The sequence below is a fragment of the Mastigoproctus giganteus genome, chromosome 5 (assembly GCF_048544385.1).
Source record: "Mastigoproctus giganteus isolate SK-2022 chromosome 5, ASM4854438v1, whole genome shotgun sequence".
Classification (NCBI taxonomy): domain Eukaryota; kingdom Metazoa; phylum Arthropoda; class Arachnida; order Uropygi; family Thelyphonidae; genus Mastigoproctus; species Mastigoproctus giganteus.
The window spans coordinates 177,632,175-177,655,364 of NC_143579.1; the positions used below are offsets into that span (position 1 = coordinate 177,632,175).

The window sequence follows — 23,190 nt, forward strand, 5'->3', positions numbered from 1 at the left end:
TTCAAATTGTATCCTGACTTGTGACTTTTTCTCAGCATTTCCCTGTCTCATTAAATAAATCCTCTTAATATTTTAAATCCCAAACACACAATAGTATTACCTTTAGCTTTCTTAAAAAATGATAGCTGCCTTACATCAACATCAACTTTTACTCCTGGAAGAGTCCTATTCCGCCTATCCTATTTATAACATATATTTTCCGTTTCCTGTCAGTAGAGTCATCAATAGTCGCTATATACCGTTGGACCAGCGTATTCTGTCACATAGGATGTGTTTTATGATGCACAGATGTACTGTTCAGCATTATGCTGAATGGATAAATACTTGATTGATCCCTCTCGCATATTCTTTCAAGAGCATTAACCCTGTTCTTCAAGACTTCATATAAGCCATCAGAATGCTGAATTTCCTCTAACTTCTGCAATGAAAGTGCACAAAGCCATCCTCTTTAGTCTTATCACATCCCACTAGATACACTAGCTACATACAGTGTACTTCTGTCAAGAAGCACACTGTATGTAGCTCTGTATGGTGTACATTGTACACATCTTTGCCATCCATGGTTCTTTCCTGAGCCAAAGCATTCCTGCTACTTTTTAGTTTTTTCTATGCTTCTCTTGTTTGAGACATGATTTTAGTCTATTTTTAATTTAAAAATACCACACGTACTTTGAAATAAAAGTATAATAATCTTACACTATTCCAGTGATTTTGTTGCATATCACACTATTATTTTTCTATATAACACTACTGACTTTCTGTATGATTAACTAAATACAGAAATAAGATCCTATGTGAAAGACCTTCAAACTATTTATATACTGCACAACAGATGTTTGCCCAAAATTTCCAGTAACAAAGGCTCTATGAATAATAAGTCATGACTTATGAAATCCTTAGCTAAATTCAAAAATAAGCTTTCATAAATAATCAGGACAATTAAAACTTATTAAATTCAATGCAGTGTATTATCATAAGTGACTAAACATCAGAATATTCCAAAAACTCCAAAAACATATCTGTTTTCAGGAGCAGGAATTTTCTTCAGCAGCTCATAGGAAACATATGACTTTAGCCTCTATTTTTATAAATCTAAATAATTATTATTGTGGTGATGATAATAACATCAAATATTTTTATTATTTCCCCCCTTCTCCCTGCCTATTTGAATTTAAAATTGTTATGCTAACTGTGTTCAGGTCAGTATGACCTAGTGTTTGGTCCATTAGATTGTCTTTGACATTTTTCCAGTGATCAGCAATGATAGCTAAGGCTGTCATTTGAAAGTCTAAAACTCCAATATAACCGATATTCAAGTCAAACTTGTAATGAGGCAGGCCAAATCTTGACAAAATCCATTCAACAGTCAAATCCTCTGCTTGAAGGAACCTTCACACTGGTAGGACTATAAGTAGTGCTGAGTGTATCCCTCAATATTACTATTGGACTGCCCTGGTGTGTATAATTCTAAACAGAAGTCAAGGTGTGGTGATCATTCACATGAAGGAAAGACTGATCATCTTTTAAACTAGGCAATAGATGACTAATCATCTCCTGCAATTCCACCAATTTTCTTAATAGAGGCTTGAAGTGCTAAAAACACCATATTTGGTATCCATAACAGAGCTCAAGCATTTGGCAAGATCCATTATTTGCTATATTTCTAGGAAACAAAAGCATCTTTTTTTTTTTAAACAGACTGGCCACTGATAGTTCAGCAAACATACCAGTTGGTGATGATTTAGGAGGCATCTATATTAGTTTGTAAACTTGCTGCCTCTCCTATGTCAGCTACTACTGGAGAGAATTTGAATGATTGGAGAGAGTATCAATGGCATATATACAGCCATACCTCGGTTAACATTACCTCTGATAACGAAGTCCGCAATTTCAAGCCCCATTTAACATAAAAAAAAAATTCCAGTTTAATCACCTGAAATCTAAACAAACTGACGAAATTACGGAAACCTTTTGGGCTTCTCGTAGTTGGTTCGAGAAATTTAAAAAATGGGCCAGGGTTCATAGTGTAAAATTAACAGGAGAAGCCGCGAATAAGTTTTCAGAAAAACTAAAGGAAATAATCGAACGTGAAAATTTTCCACCAAATTTGGTGTTCAGTGTTGACGAAAGCGGTATGTTCTGGAAACGGCTACCAACAAAAAGTTTCATTTCTATTGAAGAAAAACCAGCTGCTGGGTTCAAAGCAGCCAAAGACCGTTTAATGTTACTCTTTCGATCAAATACCTCTGGCGATTATAAATTAAAATTGTTATTAGTTTACCATTCAGAAAATCCGAGGGCGTTAAAAGGTAACATAAAAATGAATTTACCTGTAATATGGAAAGCAAATAGAAAAGAGTGGGTTACCAAGGAGTTATTTACTGATTGGTTTGTTAACCACTTTTGTCCTGAAGTAAAACGGTATTGTCAAAAAAACAACTTTGAAGAAAAAGCTCTTTTGTTGTTAGACAATGCTCCGGGACATCCTACTGATCTTAACACGTTGGACACATGCATTCCTGTCAAAGTTGTGTTTCTTCCAGCAAACACAACTTCTCTGATTCAACCATTGGATCAGGGAGTGATAGCATCATTTCAAGCTTATTATCTGCGTCGAACATTAAGCAATTTAACTGAACTAGAGGATAAAGAGGAAATGACAGTTAAAACTTTTTGGAAAACCTACACCATTAAAAAGGCAATTGAAAACATTGATAGTTCTTGGAAAGAAGTCACTAAGAAATGCTTAAATGGAGTTTGGCACAAAATATGGCCAGAAGTTGTACTAGAAGAAGAAAATAGCATCCAAGAAATTAGAAATGAAGTTATCCAGATGGCTCAATCAATAGGTTTCGAAAATGTCGATGAAGAGGATGTTAGAAATTTATTGAATGCAGAAGATGATGGTTTTTCAGTGGAAGATTTAGAAAACCTTGTTGGCAACCAAGACAAAGATAATGAAGACGAAGTTAAAGAAGTTCCTGCCGAAAAAGTGTTAACAAACAAAGATTTAAAAAGCTGCTTAAATGACATTGAAAACGTTTAAATTTTTTTAGTGAAAATGATCCTGATTTAGGAAGAAGTTTTATTGTTAAGCGATCAGTGTTAAATGCAATAACTCCGTATAGGCAATTGTTAAATGAAAGAGAAAAAAGCATAAGCAATCAACTTTAGACTCATATTTTAAAATGTGATTTCACTTTGAAAGTTGAATGTTTATTTAATAAAACTTTTCTTTGTTCGAAAAAAAAAGCTTTTCATTTTCTTTACGTAGGAACGTATCCCTATTCTGGCCATAGTATTTTTACCTCTGAAAACGAAGTTTCGCTTAACGAAGTAATTTTGTGGAACGCATCCTATTCGTTATTCGAGGTATGCCTGTAATTCTTTTGCTTTAAAGGTGGTACTTGTGCATGTATCTGCCCTGATAGTCTTTGTGAGAGACCTTCAAATCTGAAATCCCCCCCCCCCTTTTTTTTTTTTCCTCCTCTTGCTTAAAATCTCTTTGTCCCATTCCATCAAATCCTTCAGTTGTCACTATCATTCTGCCTTTGCTCTTCAGAACACTGAGAATTTTTTGACTTTCTTTGAAACTCAACTTCCTCCAACCTGACTGTCCTAACAGTGAAGTAATTTTCCTTTGTGATTTTAATATTCACAGCTCCAGCTAGCATTTAGACACAATTGTGTCTAAATGCAACCATATCTTTCATGTAACAAGATATACAGTTAATATTAGTTTCCCTCTAGGTATCTTAAATTACAGCTTGGTCATGGTCTCTTCTCCAGTGGTGCCTTTCTCCCATGTTCATACTCAGCCTCGTGTTGTTCACTTTACTTGAGTGAAAAATAGGATGAACTGCTTTTCTGTTCTCTTTGGTTGGATAACCAGTTTAATTCCTCTGACCCTTATTTTTGCTCAAATCATGTCAGTGAAATTATTCTTGTATGGATAAAAGCCTTTACTTTCTTATCTCATCATTTATTTTAACCTTGGTTTTCTAGTAAATATACGGAAGCTATGCAAGTTAAGAACTTAATATATCACAGTTGGATTACAATATGTGGCTATTAAATAACGAGTCTGTGCATGCACAGTCACGTTATTTTAATATTCTCATTATTAAATAACAAGACCATGTATGCACCAACATGCTCGTTCACTTTGCAGTGAGACAGGCTTTCATTAGCTTGTGTTTTTGCAGCTTGCTGGAAAAATGACAGACAAAAGAATTGAACAAAGAATCAATATCAAATTTTTAACACAACTAAAGAAAACAGCAAATGAAAGTTATTTGTTGTTACATCAAGTTTAAGGTACAAAGTCAAGAACTTTCGTGTTTGAATGACCATCTGGTATGTATTCATGAAAAATGAAAATGTTGACCTGATAAGGACATTGATTAGAAGTGATCATCGTTTAAGCATTAGGATGGTTTCATCAGAACTCACTATGGAACTCGACAAGTCTTAACTCAAAATTTAGATGTGAGAAAAGAGATATAGACTAATATTACTTATTCATAAGTAACATTAGTCTTTTCCACTGGTGAAGCATTACTTATTCAAGGCAGTGCAATACCATGGCAACTGGTATTCACAATATGAGATATTATTAAAACGATGCCAACTTAACTACTTTGGTAGATGGCTGTGAATTAAACTGATGCAATTGCACTCACCTGTGCACTAATATATTTGACTTTTAATAACAAAATTTCAAGGCAAGTAGGAAGCTGCATTCATTATGAACTTCCAAAGCCAGCCTCAAATCAGGAAAAATGATGTTTTTGAAAAATAACTACTGCAGCTATTAATATGAAAATTTGGTAGTGTTGGTAAGGAGGAGGGGATTAGAAAATTTGGTAGTGTTGGTAAGGAGGAGGGGATTAAAAAATTTTAAATGCTGGCATGCTAATGAGTTTCCTTTTGAGTCTCTCTCCTCTTTAGATCTTTTCAGCCCAGGGCTACTTATGTAACAGACAAAAGTGAGTACAAAAGGGTTTGAGAGAGGGTGGCAGGTAATGTGAGAAGGTGGGTTTTTTTTTTTTTTTATGTAGTATAAGCTTGCTTCCTTGCATCTATTGCCACTACTAATTACAAAAAAGATAAAAGAAAAAAAATCTAAAATCGTTTATTTTTATTTCTGTATGTAAATCCTCTTGGATCATTGGTGAAAGTATTCCATGTGGCATTTGGGTTTATGTTTATTTTTTCACCTTGGTTTTTTATTTTTTAAATGGAATAATACCACATAATTTTATAAGTAATTGCTTCACTAACTTCACTGATGCCTGAGTTTCTCATCACCAAATTTTTACCAGTGATCCAGGTGGATAAAATAATAAAATACCACAATTAATAAAAAAATAAGTAAATCATGTAAAGAAATTAGCAAGAAGTAAGCTTCAATGCACTCTTTTTTTTCTGCCTCAAATTTTGACAATTCATGTTTGGTTAGATTTATTGCTCAAAAACTGGTAATCAGCATGTTCCTTGATTGCTGCATTTCAGATTACATTTGCCCTATGTAATTGAGCATAATAAGAAGAAAATTGAAATAAATATATGTGGCAAAGAACTTTAAACAGGTTATTGCATTTCATGTAACATCAGTTTGTTCCCTTCATTTGGAAAAAAAAAAAAAAAAAAAAAACTCTGGGCAGTACTGGAGCATTATTATTATTATTAGCTATATGGTGTAAGGAAGCCTGAGGCTTATGCTGCACCAGCCAAAAAAAAAAATAAAAAAATTACTGAGAGAGAGTCAGAAGTAGAAGGGGAATCACCAAGAAAGAGAAGAATGATGATATCCAGCTCAGGACCCTGGATGTGCCAAGCCAATACTCACCCAGATATGAACCCCTGGGGTTATTGGATCTCTATTAAAAGCCTTGTGATTTTCAATTTCTAAAAGCAGACGGTCAAGTAAGACCATCTCTATGTAGAAAATAGATAGAGAGACAGCCACTAGTTGTCAAACCAGTGATTAATGCACGATATATATTTTGCTTATTGACTTGTGGTAGGAGTTACCACTGCTACATGGTTTTAAGTGTGAAATTTTGTTTAATTTTTTATCACTTTAAAGTATTAAAAGTACACATTATTGTTTTTCTTTTTTTATATTTTGCAATAGATATTTTGCTGATTTGCCTATTGGAAGAGCTATTTCTACCAATGCTACTTCATTTAAAGTGTAAAACTGTGTTTAATATTTTATCACTTTAAAGTATTAGAAGCACACATTATTGTTTTTCTTGTATTTTATAAATATTTTACAACAAAATTTATACTGAAAGGAAAGTGACATTTTGATTTGCTAATTAGTTGTTTAAATAAAAAACAAAATGATATTAATCAAATATTCATTTTTATCTAACACACAATAAAAGTTGATAGAAAATCATTACAGTAATTTGTTTCAATTTATTATTATTAAACAGCCTACTTTTAATTATTTGGAAGTATTGATCCAAACAGTACAAAAATGCAAATTCAAATCATCAAAATGCACTACACTTTCATCGTTGTGTTTGACTAGAACAGCACGATTAATACAATTGTCTAAATGCAACCATGGAAAACTTTTCTGTAGCTTCCTACAACAGGAGAAAAAAAATATTTACCCTAATCATTACATTGTAGTTTTTTCCCATGTCATTCAAGCACTAAAAATAAAATATTTCAGTACAACACTGATAGAAGAACATCACTAAAAGTTTCCAAAAAATTGCAACACGAAAAGAGCACTAACTTTTTATGATTAAATTCATTGTGGGAAATTCAAAATTAGGGTATAATTTAAATGGCTTATGGTGGTGGTAGTAGTAGTAGTGGCATGTGATGCAAGAAAGCAAATCTATGAGCTTATGCGGCATCAGCCAAAAAAAAAAAAAAAAAATCACACCGTTCCCTCCAAATGCCTGTCCAGTTCCTCCTTAAATTTATTCAACCTATCAACTTCCACAACGACAGATGAAAGTGTGTTCCAGCAATTAACCACCCGCTGGCTTAAGGAAAATTTCCGCACATCTATTCTACATCTGTCCTTTCTTAATTTGAATTTATGCCCCCTTAGGTTCGTAATCTGAACAAGTGGAAGGATCCCATCAGAATTCAGTGTGCTCAACCCATTCAAGGCCTTATATACCTCAATCAGATCACCGCGCGGGTGCCTAGTCTCCAGCCACTGCAATTTGCAGAACTTAAGCCTCTCTTGATAAGAGGATCCCTTCATTCCCCCTCACCAATCTTGTTGCCCTTCTCTGTACACGCTCAAGTAAATCTACATCCTTCCTAAAATGAGGCCTCCAGACCTGTACGCAGTACTCAAGCCGTGGCCTGACCATTGCCTTATACAGAGGGATAATTACCTCCTTTTCCCTGCTAGCAAAATTCCTATATATCATTGGTCATGTTGCATTTTCATTTTTTGCTTTTATTAAAGTTATTTTTACAAAATGTATATTCATATCCAGACTCCTCTGAGGCAGTAAGGATATAAAGATTTGATTTGAATTTTTCTGGTGTATGGGCAATATAGGCCATGATGTGCCAAGTTGAAGGATATAAAAAAAATAATAGCTCATTGTGAATGACCATTGTAGTTTTGGCCTGTTAAGCTTAAGCTATCTGCATAAATTATATAGTTTCATCTTTGTGAAGTACATTCTTTACATCCCTACCAACAGTGCAGCAAGCAAAAGAGTTTTCTAAACTTGATGGCGTCTTTCTGCACATCAGCATATCCAAAAAATTTGTAAAATTAATTAAGTTTGCCTTTAGCCAGTGGGTAGTTGGTTGCTGGAACAGACTTCCATCTGTTGTTGTGGAAGTTGATAGCTTAAATAAATTTAAGGCAACTAGACAAACATTTGGAGTGACCAGATGGGTGAAATGGGAAGGTTTTTTTTTTTTTGGCTGATACTATATAGGCTTGCTTTCTTGCATCATATGTCTCAACTAATGCCAATATTATGAATAAGTTTCATGTTTATTCTCAATTTAATTTTTTAAAATTTATCTATTATAAACAATAAAAAATAAAACATTGATATTATTGATTGATTTATTTTAATTTAAGCTAACTATTACATTATTAATGATGTGTACAAAGTGCAGGACTCTAGAACACATCAGCAGCAGCATTAATCAAATTAGATCTTTTTAGATCCAGATAAGTGATTGATTTGGTTCGAAACGTGGTAACTACAGGTCATCACGCACTGGTAAATGTAATGTTTTTATCTGAGTAACAGAAGATAAAAAAAGCCAGCAGGGAAATTCCTAGGTAGGTTTTTTTTGGCTAGTACAGAAAAAGCTTGAGGCTTCCTTGCACCATATGACTAATATATGTATGATTCTGTCAGTATTCTGATATTACAGTTTGCTGTAATATAATTGTTGTGCTACCAGCATTTTACATCTAGATAAATCACAGTTATCTCCACTTTAAAACTGTTCACCTCAAACACTTTGAGAAGAGTAACGTTACCATTAGAAGATGTCTGAGAGGCCCTGTAGGGGGAAAAAAAAAAAAAAAGTTTACCATAATCTCTTCAGTTCAATTTTCCAGTCAATTGCAATTCACTGTACAGTGGACCCCCACTTTACGATATTAACCTATTCCAGAGTTTACATTATGATACCATTGTATCGTAATGTAAACCCAGTAACACATTTTTTTTGGTAATCCGTTCCAAGACCTGGGAAGTTGAAATTTTCGTTATATAACTAAGCTATTTGTCTCTCTAAAAGGTCATTTTTATAATGGAAATTGTACATATTGATTAAAACTAATATATTGATTAAAGCACAACACAAAAAATCACTTCACCTAAAGGATGCAAAAACAAAACCCACTTCCAACCTGTTTACAAATGCTGCTATTGGCTGAGAGGAAGGACTACATGGTCCAATCAGAGACAATTGTAATCCTATCTCATCGTAAAGTGAAATAAGTTGGTGCTGATTAACATGATCATAGTTAGTGGTATCAGCCACTTTAATTTCGGAAAACCAAATTCAAATCATTAAAATGCACTACGCTTTCATCGTTATCATTTGTTCGGTTATAAGAATCAATTTTGAATGCCTTAGTGATATATTTTTAAAGCACATTTCTGGAGGTCACTGCCATAAAACTATAAGAACAATTGCAGTTTCCAGTTTATTTGGCTTTTCTGTTAGTGCAATCTAAAATAAACAGGTAGTAAACTCAATCTTATTGCTTCTGCAATAATAGCTGGAATTCTGTGGGTGTTTACATTATTATGGTGAAATGTGTTTCCCCTTCCTCTTCAATCATATGAAAAACATAAATAAATTTTCAGAATATTTTCTTCATTCCTACTTTTTAAGCTTTGTAAACTGTTACTCCGTATCTCACTTGCACGTATCATGTTAGTTGCAATTTGTGCATGCCATGTTCTTTGTTATAGATTGCTTGTCTTTTTTACTGTTTTAAATTTCACATCCCAAAACAAAAATGTCAGTGAACAGAAATATCAGTTAGTTAGTGTGTACATATTACAGTTTTATTAATTAAGCTATGTACGTAAGCGTAAATTTATTTTTATTTTGCTAACCTGTGGAAATATTCTTCCAATTTTCACTTATCATTTAATTTTGTTAATTTTGTTAACTTAATAAAGTGTAAATTTGTGATCTTTACTTTTATAGCCTGTAAATACTATTCCTTCTCTTTTCACTTATTAGAATCACTGTTTAATAGAATTAAAATTCAATTGGCAAACATGATCACAATGACCAGCACTTACCACATATTGCATAGTGACCAGTATTTCATTGTGGAGAGTCCATTGTAAAGTGATTTCATCGTACAGTGAACCAATTGTAAAGCTGGGGTCCACTGTACTTGCACTGATTTAATTCAACTTTTAACCAATACTGCAATTAACAAGAAAACGGCTGAATTACTAGCAGTAGTAGAGGAATGTGATGCAAGAAAGCAAGCATATGAGGTTAGGTAGCATCAGCCAAATAATACAATTTCACACATCCTTCCCTCTAAAGGTTTGTCCAGTTCCTCTTTTAATTTATTTAAGCCATCAACTTCCACAACGACAGATGGCAATTTGTTCCAGCAATCCACTACCTGCTGGCTAAAGGCAAACTTCCAGACGTCTATTCTACAACTTCTTTGCTCAATATGAATTTATGCCCCCTCAAGTTCGTAATCTGAGCAAGAGGAAGAATCCCATCAGAATTCAGCGTGTCCAACCAATTCAAGGCCTTATCCACCTCAATCATATCACCTCACAGGTGCATGGTCTCCAGATGCTGCAACTTTCAGAACTTAAGCCTTTCTTCGTAAGTGCACCCCTTTGTTCCTCTCACCAATCTTGTTGCCCTTCTCTGTACTTCTCTTTCTAGCAACTCTACATTCTTCCTAAAATGAGGCCTCCAGACCTGTATGCAGTACTCAAGGCATGGCCTGACCATTGCCTTATACAAAGGGATAAGCACCTCCTTTTCCCTACTAGCAAAATTCCTGTATATCATTGACAATACCTCATGACTTGCTCTGGAAACCTGTCTGCATTGCTTAGAAAACTTCATATCTGACTGCACAATTGCTCCCAGGCCTTTTTCATTTTCTACTACCCTAAGTGTAGTGCCATACAGTTGATGCATTTTCCTGGAGTTGCTTCTACCCATATGCAGTACTTTGCAATTGTTTGAGGTTAAACTTCAGTTTCCACTTCTAAGCCCAACTTTACTAGATCCTGTTGCAGTAGCACACTGTCATTAACAACCCTGCCAACTTAGGCTAAGAGTAGAAAACTTAGTCCTTGTCTAAATGGTACATTTAGACAAGCATTGAGCATTCTGGTCTCTTTCCGAAGCTGTTGGCCATGCCTTTGCCCACCTCTATTAAATTTTGATGGTTCTATTGCCACCTCAGCTAAAAAGTAAAGCCAACCTGCTAGCATCCTACTTTTCTTCTAACTCTGTTATTGACCTTGGCAGACCACCACCTCCCACATTCCCAGTACACTGCATTAACATTACCAGTGGCATATGATGCAAGAAAGCAAGCTTATACAGCATCAGCCAAAAAAAAACGCACTTCCCATTTATCTCTCCGTCTACTCCAAAAGTTTTTCTGGTTCTTCCTTGAATTTATTTAAGCTATAAATTCCATGACAGATGGAAGCTTGTTCCAGCAATCAACCACCTGCTGGCTAAAGGCAAATTTCCACACATCTATTCTGCAACTATCTTTCTCAATTTGAATTTATGCCCCCTCAAATACATAATCTGAGCAAGAGGAAGAATCCCATCAGCATTGAGCTTGCTAAAACCATTCAAGGCTTCCTGTGGTTTTCCATTAAAAAGATGTCAGAAGAATTTTTAACAGTCTTGATATCAAGGAAGAACCAGGTCCTGATGGTATTTCTCCATTTTTTTCTCAAAACCTCAGCTTGCTTCTGTTTTGTGTCATCTTTTTTGCACTTTCTTATTCCACTAGTGTTTTCCCTTCTCCTTGGAAATTTCCTTATATCCAGCCAGTTCCTAAAATGATAACAAATCCATCCCATCCAGTTATCATCCCACTGCACTTACTCCTACTCTTTATAAAGTAATGGAGAAATCCATTAACCACCAACTCCTAAACTATCTATAAATCTTCCATCTGGTCAAACCAGTTTGGATTCCATCAGTGTCGATCCACTGGTGATATACTGGCATATGTTTCCCATCTATGGACAAATTCATTGGAAAAGTTTGGTGAAACTCAAGAAGTTGCTTTTCACATTTCAGTGGCTTTTGTTTGTGTGGATCTCAATAATCTTCTATCTTATGGTTTTCCAACTGTTTTTGTAATTGGGTATCCAGTTTTCTCTCTGACTGCTCACTGCAGGTGATAGTTGCAAACTTTTCCGCTAATGGTGTTCCCCAAGATTCAGTTCTTTCTCCCACTCCTTTCTACTTGTACATTAATGGACTTTTTCCACTGACCGGAAATTCTATCCATAATTTTGCTGATAATAGCATTGCACCACACCTTCCAGTTTGAAAAACCTTGCCCTACAAACAGTTTCAACTTCTTTAATATCCACTACCAATTCCTTAAATGCTAATCTTCAGGTAATTCTCCAGTGAAGCAAATTCCACCAATTCCCATTTTATATCTCGCTAAAAGAATTATTCTGCTCATCCTTTTTACTGAGTACCGTGCATGAGTTGGAGGTTAGGAAGACGAAAGAAGATATTTGTTGACATTAGACTTGAACTTCTGTAATTTTTAGGAAATACGTATGAAGGAAAGTTGTTCAAGAAAACGGTAGTTGAATGAATAAACGAGGAAGGTGAAAAGTCAGTTCTGTGATTTTGAAGTTGGATAGTAAATGGATGTTAGCTGGTGGCAGCACTTGTTCGGACTATTTTGAAAGATAGAGCAGGAATTAAAGAAGCCAGTTCAGAAGAATAGTGCCCATTGAAGTATCTGTAGAAAAGGCATGCAGCAGAAACAGTACATCTATGTGACAGAGAGTGTAGAGACTTTTAGAGATGAATCATTAATTAACCTAATTGCCTTCTTCTGAATGGAATTTAGAAGCCTGAGAGAGGTTTTGGGAGCACCGCTCCAAATGTGGGAACAATTTTCCACAGCAAGGTGGATTTGCGATTTGTACAGAGTGAACAGCTGTTTGAAAGGAAAGTAATGCAAATTTTTTAAGATGCAGAGGAAGCGATATTTGTAATGTGCTTGTGCCAAGAGAGATTAGAAGTCAGGGTAATCCCCAACAGAGATATATCATCTTGCCTAGAAATAGGAGTGTCATCAAAGATAAGCATAGGAGCAGAAGAATCCTTTTTGCAAGATATAAGATAAAACTGAGTTTTAGAAGGATTTAAATCAACTAAGTTGTCTTTGCCCCACTGGAGAATTACATGGAGATTGGCATTTTCAACTTCTCGGATATTCGAGAAGTTGAAAATTGTTGGTCAGATGGAAGGTTTCTAGGTAGTTTAAGAGTAGAAGTAATTGGAATGGGACGATAATTGGATGAGAGGGATTTGTCACCCTTTTTAGGAACTGGCCGAATAAGAGCAAATTTCCAAGCAGAAGTAAAAACACCTTTGGAATAAGAAAGTGAAAAAAGGCGGCAAAGAACAGGAGTAATTTCAGGAGCACAGATTTGGAGAACAAGTGGAGAAATACCATCAAGACCTGGAGCTTTCTTAGCATCAAGATTCGTCAGAATCTTTTTGACGGAAGACCACAAGAGGCATTGAATGGAGCGTGCTGGGAATGGTGGGAGGTGTTTTACCAGGATCATTAATGCACGAGTTGGAAGAAAAATGGGATGCTATTAGGTCAGCTTTATCCTTAGCTGAAGTGACAATAGAACCATCTGATTTTGGCAGAGGTGGGAGCAGAGATGGGCAAAAGTTGTGGCCAATAGCTTTAGCAAGAGATCAGAATACTCGGCTACCAATAGGGCAAGAAGCAAGTTTTCTACTCTTAGCATGTTCAAAATCTAGTTTAGGCTGATTAAACACTGCTTTACAATTTTTACGAGCTTTGGTGTAGGCAGAAAATGAAACTGAAGAATTTATGGAAACAAGCCAGTTACGATAAGAAACATTCTTCTCTTGAACAGCCTTAGTGCATTTATTGGAAAACCAAGGTTTAGATAAAGGAGGAGATTTTAAAGTGGAGTGTGGAATAAAGGATTCCATTCCTACAGAATTATTTCACTGACACGATCTGAGCAAATGTTGACATCAGAAGTTTTGAAACAGTAATCCGACCAAGGAAAAGAAGAAAAGAAATCTTGCAGGTCATCCCATTTTGCATTCTTGTAATGCCAAACAACACAAGGTAGGGAATAGCCATGAGATAAAGGCTCCATTGGAGAAGAGACAATCACGAAGTTGTGATCTGAGGTGCCTAAAGCACCACTCACTTCAACCGTGTACTTGGAAAGGTTGCTTGTGAGAAAAAGATCAAGCGTGTTGGCCGTATGGTCAGGATTGTCCTGTATTCTCGTAGGTAAATGAGCAATCTGTGCGAGGTCATTAGTAATTTCAAAAGCTTCAGCATCTTGACCAGCTGGGGCGGTATGACTAGAAAACGAAAGCCAGCTGGAGTTGTAAACATTAAAATCACCAAACAAAATTACCTCATTGTTAGGAACGTTGGACTGGAGAAAGTCAATTTGCAAAGAGAGGAAGTCAGAGTTACAGTGATTAGTGAAATTGGGAGAACGGTAGAGACAACAGATGAATTTGACAGAATTCAGTAGAGAGATTTTAAGCCAGAGAAGATCGAAAAGAGGAAATTCCAAATTACCGAGTCTCTGACAGGGAATATCGGAATGGACATGTGCACAAATACCACCTTTGAGGCAAAAGGAATCATACAGTGAATAATTTGGGCAGTAGTTGAATCAATAGATAACTGAGATTCTGTCAGAAAAAGTACATGGGGTTTGTCAGACTGTAAGTGGAAATAGACATCATTGAGATTAAAACTGAGACCACGTATATTTGTGAAATTAACTAGAAAGTGTTTCGGAGGTTTAGATCTTTTCACGGATAAGTTTGCTCTTTTAGTTTGACTATTCGTGGTGTATTCAATAGTAAGAAAAGGGGGAGGGAATGCTCTATGAAGTAATGAAATTTTTGGATAAGGCATACGCATGGTAAGAATATAATACCCAGATCCTCGACAATGCCCCCTGCATACACACTATTCGGACTCCCTATGATCACTATCTGGCAGAATAGAAACAGCAAGATTATACACTAGCTGATCTGGAAGCCTCCTAGGGAGTACCAATCGGTTCGGTCCGGTGCAGTAACTAGCCGCCGACCTGCACACACCGTTTTAGAACTTTACCCTCGAAATGTAAGGAAGTTTGGATCTCACCATTGTGTTCATCATAGCTTCAAAAGACATCAATCATACTGCAAGATGGAAGAGATGGGGTTGGGTTTACCAGAATTTAGCTCTGGAGACTAACCATGGGTATTACCACTTGAAGTCTCCAATAAGTAAAGTGGTGGTATTGTACCAGTTGATGAGAGTCGTCTACCACCTGGTGTTGCCTGATAACACAGAGGAGCAGCATTCCTCCATGTGGATGTGGGCACCACACTTCAATCCCTGCTTACATTGGTTCACACCTTGGTGGTCACCCACAGTGTGCTTGTGCATGGGGGTTATACCCAGGATTACTAACAGTCCCACCACCATGAAGGTGCAAGCAGAGGATTTGGCTGTCACAGACCATCCAGACTTCACCAAAACTTGAGTGTCACCTGAATATCAGTTCCATCAATCAGCATTTCAGACTCCCATGTAGCAAGCACAGCTTTTCTGGCATATCTGAAAGAATGTCTGCAACAGCCTCAAGGACCTCCTTTGTACTTGTACAAGTATCTTCAGTGACACTCAGATTTCCCGGCAAGATTACATATCTCTATTATAGATTAACTTGAATTCTATTGGCGCACTATAGCCTTAGATGCTGATGCGCCATAAAAATCCTAATAACCAACGAACCAACTTGAATTCTAATCTGCAATATTTGTGATGGCATAAACACATCACAAATATTGCATCCTGTTCATCTAAAAAACTGGGTTTTCTCTTTCACTCTAAGTGTTAATTTTCTTTCAAACAGCTGCTTGCTTTGTACAACTTTTAACTTTGCCCTACGATGGAATATTGTTCCCACAGCTGGGGCAGTGCCCCGAAAACCTCTCTCTGGCTTCTAGATTCCATTCAAAAGAGGGCAGTTAGGTTAATTAATGACCCATCTCCTACAAAGTCTCCTCACTTTGTTTCATAGACGTTCTGTTTGTGATGCATGCCTTTTCTATAGTAAAGGCATGCAGCACAAACACACTCCCCCTCCCTCCCCCTGAGCAAGTGGGCAGTATATCAAAAACATCATTGAACTGTCTTAATCTTTGGTCATATAATCATTTTTGTATTAGTTTTATATTAATTATGACTCAAAGTTAATTGTGCAATCAATTAAATTTGTTTAAATTTTATTTTAGCTCCACTTCTGAAAAGCAGTCAAGAAATCATGCAGCTTTTAAGCTGTCTTCAGCCTCTTCTCCAGGAAGCTGTTCATAAAAAGCGCACACAAAGACTGTGGGATGTTACGTATTCAGTTTCTGGACCACTAACTTGGAGGCAGTTTCACCGACTGGCATGGAGAGGTGAGAAAAGTTTCATGTACACATGGATATATATATATAAAATAAAATTATTTCTATACATTATCCCAGAAATGATGTCCCAAGTTTGGTATCTATCTACATATTCATATTTTTATAGATCACATTTCTAAATAATAAAATTTGCAAGAATGTAGGGGGTTCATGTTGAAATTCAGCAGCTAACTTGACACATGTACTGGGAGAACACTCATTTTCCTTTTCAAGTTTTATTCACAAAATCATCAGTAGCATCAGGTATAACATTGATGAGAAGACAGCATAGGATCAATAAACTTGTTACTTGATAAAAAATAACAAAGACAAATTAACATTCCACCACCACTTAGAATAACTCAAAATAACTGACAATTATGACATTGTTGAAAAAGAAATTAACGGAATACGACCAGGGAGACATCCAGAAGAAACCATCTTCATTAGTAACTGTAGGTAACAGAGTCCACAGATATAATCAGTAATTATAAAATATTTAAATCAGCAGTAAGTCCAAACATACCACTTCTTTAAATATTGGGTAGAAAACTTCAGGTGAGAAGACTGAACCACCATGATTATTGGAAGTAAGTTGACCAAAAAAAAAAAGATTTGATTGGAAACAAATTCTAAAACTTACATTAACTTCTGAAAAACTAGTTTCCACAACTGAAAAAATTTTATCTAGAAAGGCAGAACTAGCTTCAGGAGAAGACAAATACCTTGAATAAATCCAACTACTGTTTCATTAATACCAGAGGGACATAATAACAAACATTAAAAATAATTAAATATACTACATATTTTCACTTAACTGTCTAAACTGGAATAAGTAAAATATAATTTTTATAAAACTGTAATGAAATGATCTATGAATATGCAAACACCACCACCACTATGTATCCTTACTCTAAAGTTTGATAAAATGCAAAATTAAGAATAGCAGCCAGGTTCAACAGATGGTCAGTAACATCAAACAGTTTCAGAAAAAACTAGAAACCTGAACTCAGGAGTAGAAAGGATTTTAATAAATGTTCTGTTTTTAGATTTCAAACTATAGACATTTTGATAAAAGAAATTCAGTGGGGAAAATTAAATTATTAAAACATAATTTGTTTTTTAAGCATAAGCCAGGCAAAAGATTTTCTTCCAGTCCTGTTTACAGAATTTGAAAAAATTTAAGAATTTCAATTTCTTCAAAAACTGAATAAGGAATTACCCGGCAAAACTTGTGCAGAAATAAAAACCTATCATATAAGACTGCAAAAAAAAAAAAAAATCATGGGAAATAAGAATCAAAAATATAAATCCCACAACACCATTATAGAAAATAGGAGCACTGAATATACCAAAAAAAATAATGCAGCATATTAATACTACATGCTTAGCAGAATCATGCAATGCATAATTCTGCTAAGCACCAAGATATCCTAATATTCAAAATAAAATAAAATCATAAAAATAAGGCAAAAACAAAGTGACACTTGCTGTCAGCAATGCAGAACTATGACTCCCTGTCCAAGGAGAAACCCCACCCACTTACCAAATCATGAGGGCCACTTTTAACTGAAATGAAATAAAGACTGGGAACTCACAAGCATTACTTCAGAGGAAAGCAGTTTGTGTCAATTGAAAGGGGTCTGTTGCATTCCCTAGCCACTATTTAGCCTAGTGCCAATGGATATCTCTGTATGATTCACGTACACAATGAAAGTGATGAACAAATTAAACCCAAAATAATAACAAATTAAATAAGCAAAGCCAAGAAAAAAATGCAGATTTGTACTTCGACCCAGCCAGTCAACCAAATAACCTGAACCAAATGCAGATCTTCAAATTAACTGATGATTTAATTTTCGTTTTTCTTTTTATAATTTTCTTTTTTGTTTTGCATACTAAGGGTATGCCTGGTGAATTTCACCCTGCTGATTATAACAAAAGTAGTGCAAAAGTTTTTCCCAATATCATTGAGGATTGTTATTTGTTATTTGTTTTTTTTTTTTTTAGGAGCATTAGCAACTAAGGCCATATTGCTCCGGGGATATGTGGTGGTCATTCCCTGACCTTTCTGCATCCTTCGTATTTTGTGGTCATGGGCTCGAACCCCGGTCTAATCAAGAAGCGCACTGCTGCCCCTGCCCACCTGGCTACGGAGGTGCCAATCATTGAGGATACCTGAATGAGTCAAGGAAAGTGTGTGCCAGTTGGGGGAGGGATAGATGTAATGTAGATAGGCATTTATCTAATGTTATTGGTCAGAGTTTGAATTATAAATAATGGCTGAGGAACTTTGAATGATAAAAAGCAATAAAAAATATCTAGTACAAATGTTTATTCATACTAGATATGTGTCTGCTATTTTTATTTTTTATTTTTTTTATTATTTATTAAAAAATGGCTATAGAACTTTGAATCATAAAATTAATAAAAAAAAATAACATACTAGGTTTTACATACCTAGTAAAATGTTTATTCATACTAGATGCGTGTCTGCTTATTCTTATTATTTTTATTACTTTTTCCCAATCAAAACTCCATAGCCATTTTTTAAAATTCAAACTGCCATAGTTCCATAAGTGGAGCTATGAGATTTTGAATAGCATTTAGATTCAGTGGTGACACCAATCAGGAGCACCGAAAATAATAGACAGGAATTACCAGAATTTGGCCTTAATAAAATTTTCAATATGAGTGGACAAGGGAACCAACATAACTATTTTTATTGGGTTGTTGAGAACCCTAATATCCTAATTGAAAAGGAATTACACTATCTAGATGTTATTTTGGCCAAAATTTTCGGTGAATATTTATTTCATTCCAAACATTACTTCAGACAGCTATTTATCAACTTTACAAAATTTTGCTTATCCTAAAGTCTTTTTTTGAAAAATGTGGTTCCTGCAAATTATTCCTTCAAAGTTAAGAAATTCCTAAGTTAAAAATTGCCATACAAATAGATATGCCATGGCTTGCCAAGTAGTTGCCCAGGTCACCAGATTTAACTCCAGACTTTTTCTGCGAGAACACAGAAAATTTAAAAAGACATTGTCTAATCCAGAAAATCTTGTACCATAGAGAACCTATAAACAGTAATAACAATTCAGCAAAATTTATGATGTGAATAAACTAAAAGTTTATTATTCAGCACCTAGATAATTGAAAAGCTCCAGTAACCACCATATTTATATTCTAGGACAGAGGTCACCAATTTCATTAAATTTTCTTTGCAATCTATTTAAATAATCGTGAGCATCTTATCTTGGTAGCTTTACAATTTAAGAGATCAGTGCCTTTTCATAAGATTTTGTGTCTTTTACTTTTGTTATAATGTTCTAGAGCTTATTTTGCAGCCATGCATTAGGAATCTGCAGATAAAGGAACCACTAGCTGGCAGTGATCACAGTGTATAATTTGGGATTTACTTAAAGATGCAACTACCATCAAGGGTAAGGGGAGGAGTGTTTGCTTTCGTAAAGTTGACTACAATGGTCTCCTGCAGTTTTTAAATTCTGCAGAGTTGGGACCAACTGATGATGTTACCATCAGCAAATTCTAAATGGGAAGCGTTTAAAGTATTAATCATTGAAGCTATTAGGCTTTTCATTCCAACTAAGAAATACCCTTTCATCAGTTCATCTGACAACCTAAATGGTTGTCAGATGAACTGATGAAACTAGTAGCAGAGAAGAAAAGTGCATGAGGTGCATATAAATTATCAGGTGACACAGAAGCCTGTGGTAGATATAAACTAGTGTGTAATCAGGTCAAAGGAATGCAGGCAAGCAAAGGCAGATTACAAGAAATTTTTACAAAGGATGCAAAGAAAAACAACAAAGACTTCTTGACTTATGTGAACTCTAGAAGGAAGGAGATGAATTAGATTGATATTGATTCATTGACATTGGTCCATTTGATGTTGATGGTTTGACTGTTGATGATCTTGCTCAGGTTGCTGACAAATTAAATGAGTATTTTTGAATCTTCATTCACGCATGAGGAATTCTTTAGGGAAGGGGATGCTAGAAGTTTATCTAGCTCCAAAAGGGAGCTAAATGATTTTGTAATACAAAGAGGAAAGTGATAGAGAAATTGTTGACCTGGGGTGGATGGGATCTATCCAGTTATATTAAGGGAAGCAGTGAAGGATGTAAGCAAACACTTAGTCATAATTATGAGAGCATCTTTGGATTCAGGAAAGGTTCTCAGAAGGTCCCCATGGAGTAGAGATGTGTGAGTGTGTCCCCAATTCACAAAGGGTGACTCTAGTACTTACAGACCTGTTAGTTCCGGGAAAAATAATGTAGTCACTTGTAAAATAAGTAATGCAGGATCATCTAGACAAGGCCACAGTTATACTTCAAACACATCATGGGTTTGTTAAGGGGAAATCTTGTTTGACCAATTTCATCGGTTACTATGATGTTGGTGCCTCCATGGGCAGGAGCGGCAGTGCATAGCACACACTTCTTGATTAGACCGGGGTTCGAGCCCGTGACCACCAAATACGGAGGATGCGGAGAGGTCAGGGAATGACCACCTCATATCACCGGAGCAATATGGCTTTAGTTGCTAATGCTCCTAAAAACCAAATAACAACAACCATGATGTGGTCACAAAGGAACTGGATGCAAAAAATAATTTTGATATCATATATTGGATTTCAGCAAAGCTTTTGATATATAAAAGACTGCTGAACAAAATGGAGCATTGTGGCATTAAGGACAAGTTGCTGCTATGAATAAAGGGCTGGTTAAGTGGGAGAAGTCAGAGCGTTAATCAGTGGAGATTGCTCTTCATGCACTAATGTTATTATTGGAGTCCCCCAGCGTTGGACCCATTGTTGTTTTGTATATTTATAAATGATATTGACGGAGGCATATCAGGCTTAATGTCCAGGTTTGCAAATGATACAAAAGTTGACAGGGTGGTTTGTGACAGTAATGACAGTATGCCACTGCAACAGGATCTAGAAAAGCTGGGCAAATGAGCTGAGAAGGGCAACTGAAATTTAACATCGACAAATGCAAAGTACTGCATATGAGTAGCAGTAACAGCAGAGAAACATGCCAGTGTGTTACTACACATTGGTAGTACGTTTGTATTCGAAAATTGAAAAACACTTGCAGGTAATTGTAGTCATATGAAATTCTCTAAGCAATACAAACAAGCTTCCAGGACAGCTCACGGGGTTTTGTCAATGATAATACAGGAATTTTGCTATCAGGGATAAGGAGGTGATAACCCCATTGTACACTGAAAGGACAGAATTTGTGTGGTTCCTGGGCAATGCATCACTGTCACCTCCCTCGCTAGTGGATGAACCCACTGCTTGGCAGGTATATATATACACTGCAGTCACGTAGATGGCAATTCAATGTCAGTATGGATAAATGTCGTAAGTTAACCAACTTTGAAAGAGGGATGTTAATAGGTGCCCAACGCATGTGTCACTATCGTGGAGGTGGTACAGAAATTGCACTATCCCCTTTTTACAGTATCAAGAGTGTATCAGGAATACAGCATTTCTGGTATAACATCTCATTTTGGGCAGAGAAAGGTGGTGGAGAATGTGGCCGTCAAAGTCTGTTTCACATTGTTTTAGCCAACCGGAGAGCAACAGTGGCACAAATCACCGCCAACTTCAACGAGGAAGGTGCCAGAAACGTCTCCACCATTGACCATCAGGCAATCATTACAGAGTTCCATTGCTCACACCATAACACAGGACTCTGCACCTAAACTGGGCTAAAAAACATCATCACTGGACCTTAGATGATTGGAGCTGGGTCTCCTGGTCCGATGAATCCTGTTTCCAGTTACTTCAAGCTGACAGGAAGGTGTGTATCTGGCGGAAACTGCACAAAGCTGTGCACCCGTCGTGTCAAAAAGGAACTGGTCAGGCAGGTGGACAGTTGGTAATGGTCTGTGGTGTGTTCATCTGGCACACGTTGGGACCTCTGGTACGTCTAGATGCACCCCTGAACGGTCCAGGTTACGTGTCCATCCTTGCAGACCATCTGCAGCCCTTCATGGTCATTGTGCACCTTCCCACAGAACCATGGTGACTAGAACATGGTTCTAAGAGCATTCCTCAGATTTTACCACCATGGAATGGCCTACCCATTCACTGACATGAACCCTGTGGAGCATATTTGGGATGCTGTGGAAAGGTCTCTTCGAGCTTTGGATCCTCCATCCAGAAATGTGACGGAATTATGGACAGCAGTGCAGCAAGCATGGATGGAAATACCTGTGGAACGCTTTTGTGAACTAGTGGACTCAATGCCTCGTCGTGTAACTGCCCTTATCTGGGCAGAAGGTGGGCTTACCTATTACTAGATAGGTTTTCCATGATTTCTGTCCACTCGGTGTATAAGGTCAGGCCTCATTTTAGGAAGGATGTGGAACTGCTGGAACAAGTACAGAGAAGGGCAACTAGATTGTGGGCCAAACAAAGGGGTGCTCTTACCAAGAAAAGCTTCAGTTCTGCAAATTGCAACGTCTGGAGATTAGGCACCTATGCAGTGATCTGATTGAGATGTTTAAGGTTTTAACTGGATTGAACAAGCTTGGTGCTGATGGAATTTTTCTTGCTCGGAACACCCATGTGAAGGGGCATAAATTCAAATTGAGGAAAGATGGTTGCAAAATAGCTGAGTGGAAATTTGCCTTTGGCCAATTGATTGTTAGCACAAACTTCCAGCTGTTGTTGTGGAAGTTGATAGTTTAAATAAATTCAAGGATAGACACTTGGAGGAAATGGATAGGTAAAATGGGAGGTGTCTTTTTTTTTTTTTTTTTTTTTAATTTTGCTTCATTTGCCAATGATATTTACCCACATATTGTCAAGATATTAGGCAGAATGTAACTCAACACTTTGAATCACTCAACTCTGAATCCCTTTTTGGCATAAAACGGGTGAATATTATGATAAACTGTTTTTATTTTCCTTTATTACTGAATACTTATTATCTATTAAAGTTT

General features: G+C 36.2%; 1 protein-coding gene across 1 annotated transcript in view; it reads left to right on the forward strand.

Moving 5' to 3' along the window:
• The window catches only part of LOC150085870 (mediator of RNA polymerase II transcription subunit 13-like), a 554,522-nt gene that overhangs the window by 314,087 nt on the left and 217,245 nt on the right, over window positions 1–23,190 (forward strand). The window contains exon 16 of the mRNA XM_090374721.1: window positions 16,048–16,212. Within this exon, the coding sequence (XP_090230847.1) occupies window positions 16,048–16,212 (165 nt within the window). The remainder of the gene's footprint in view (window positions 1–16,047; window positions 16,213–23,190) is intronic.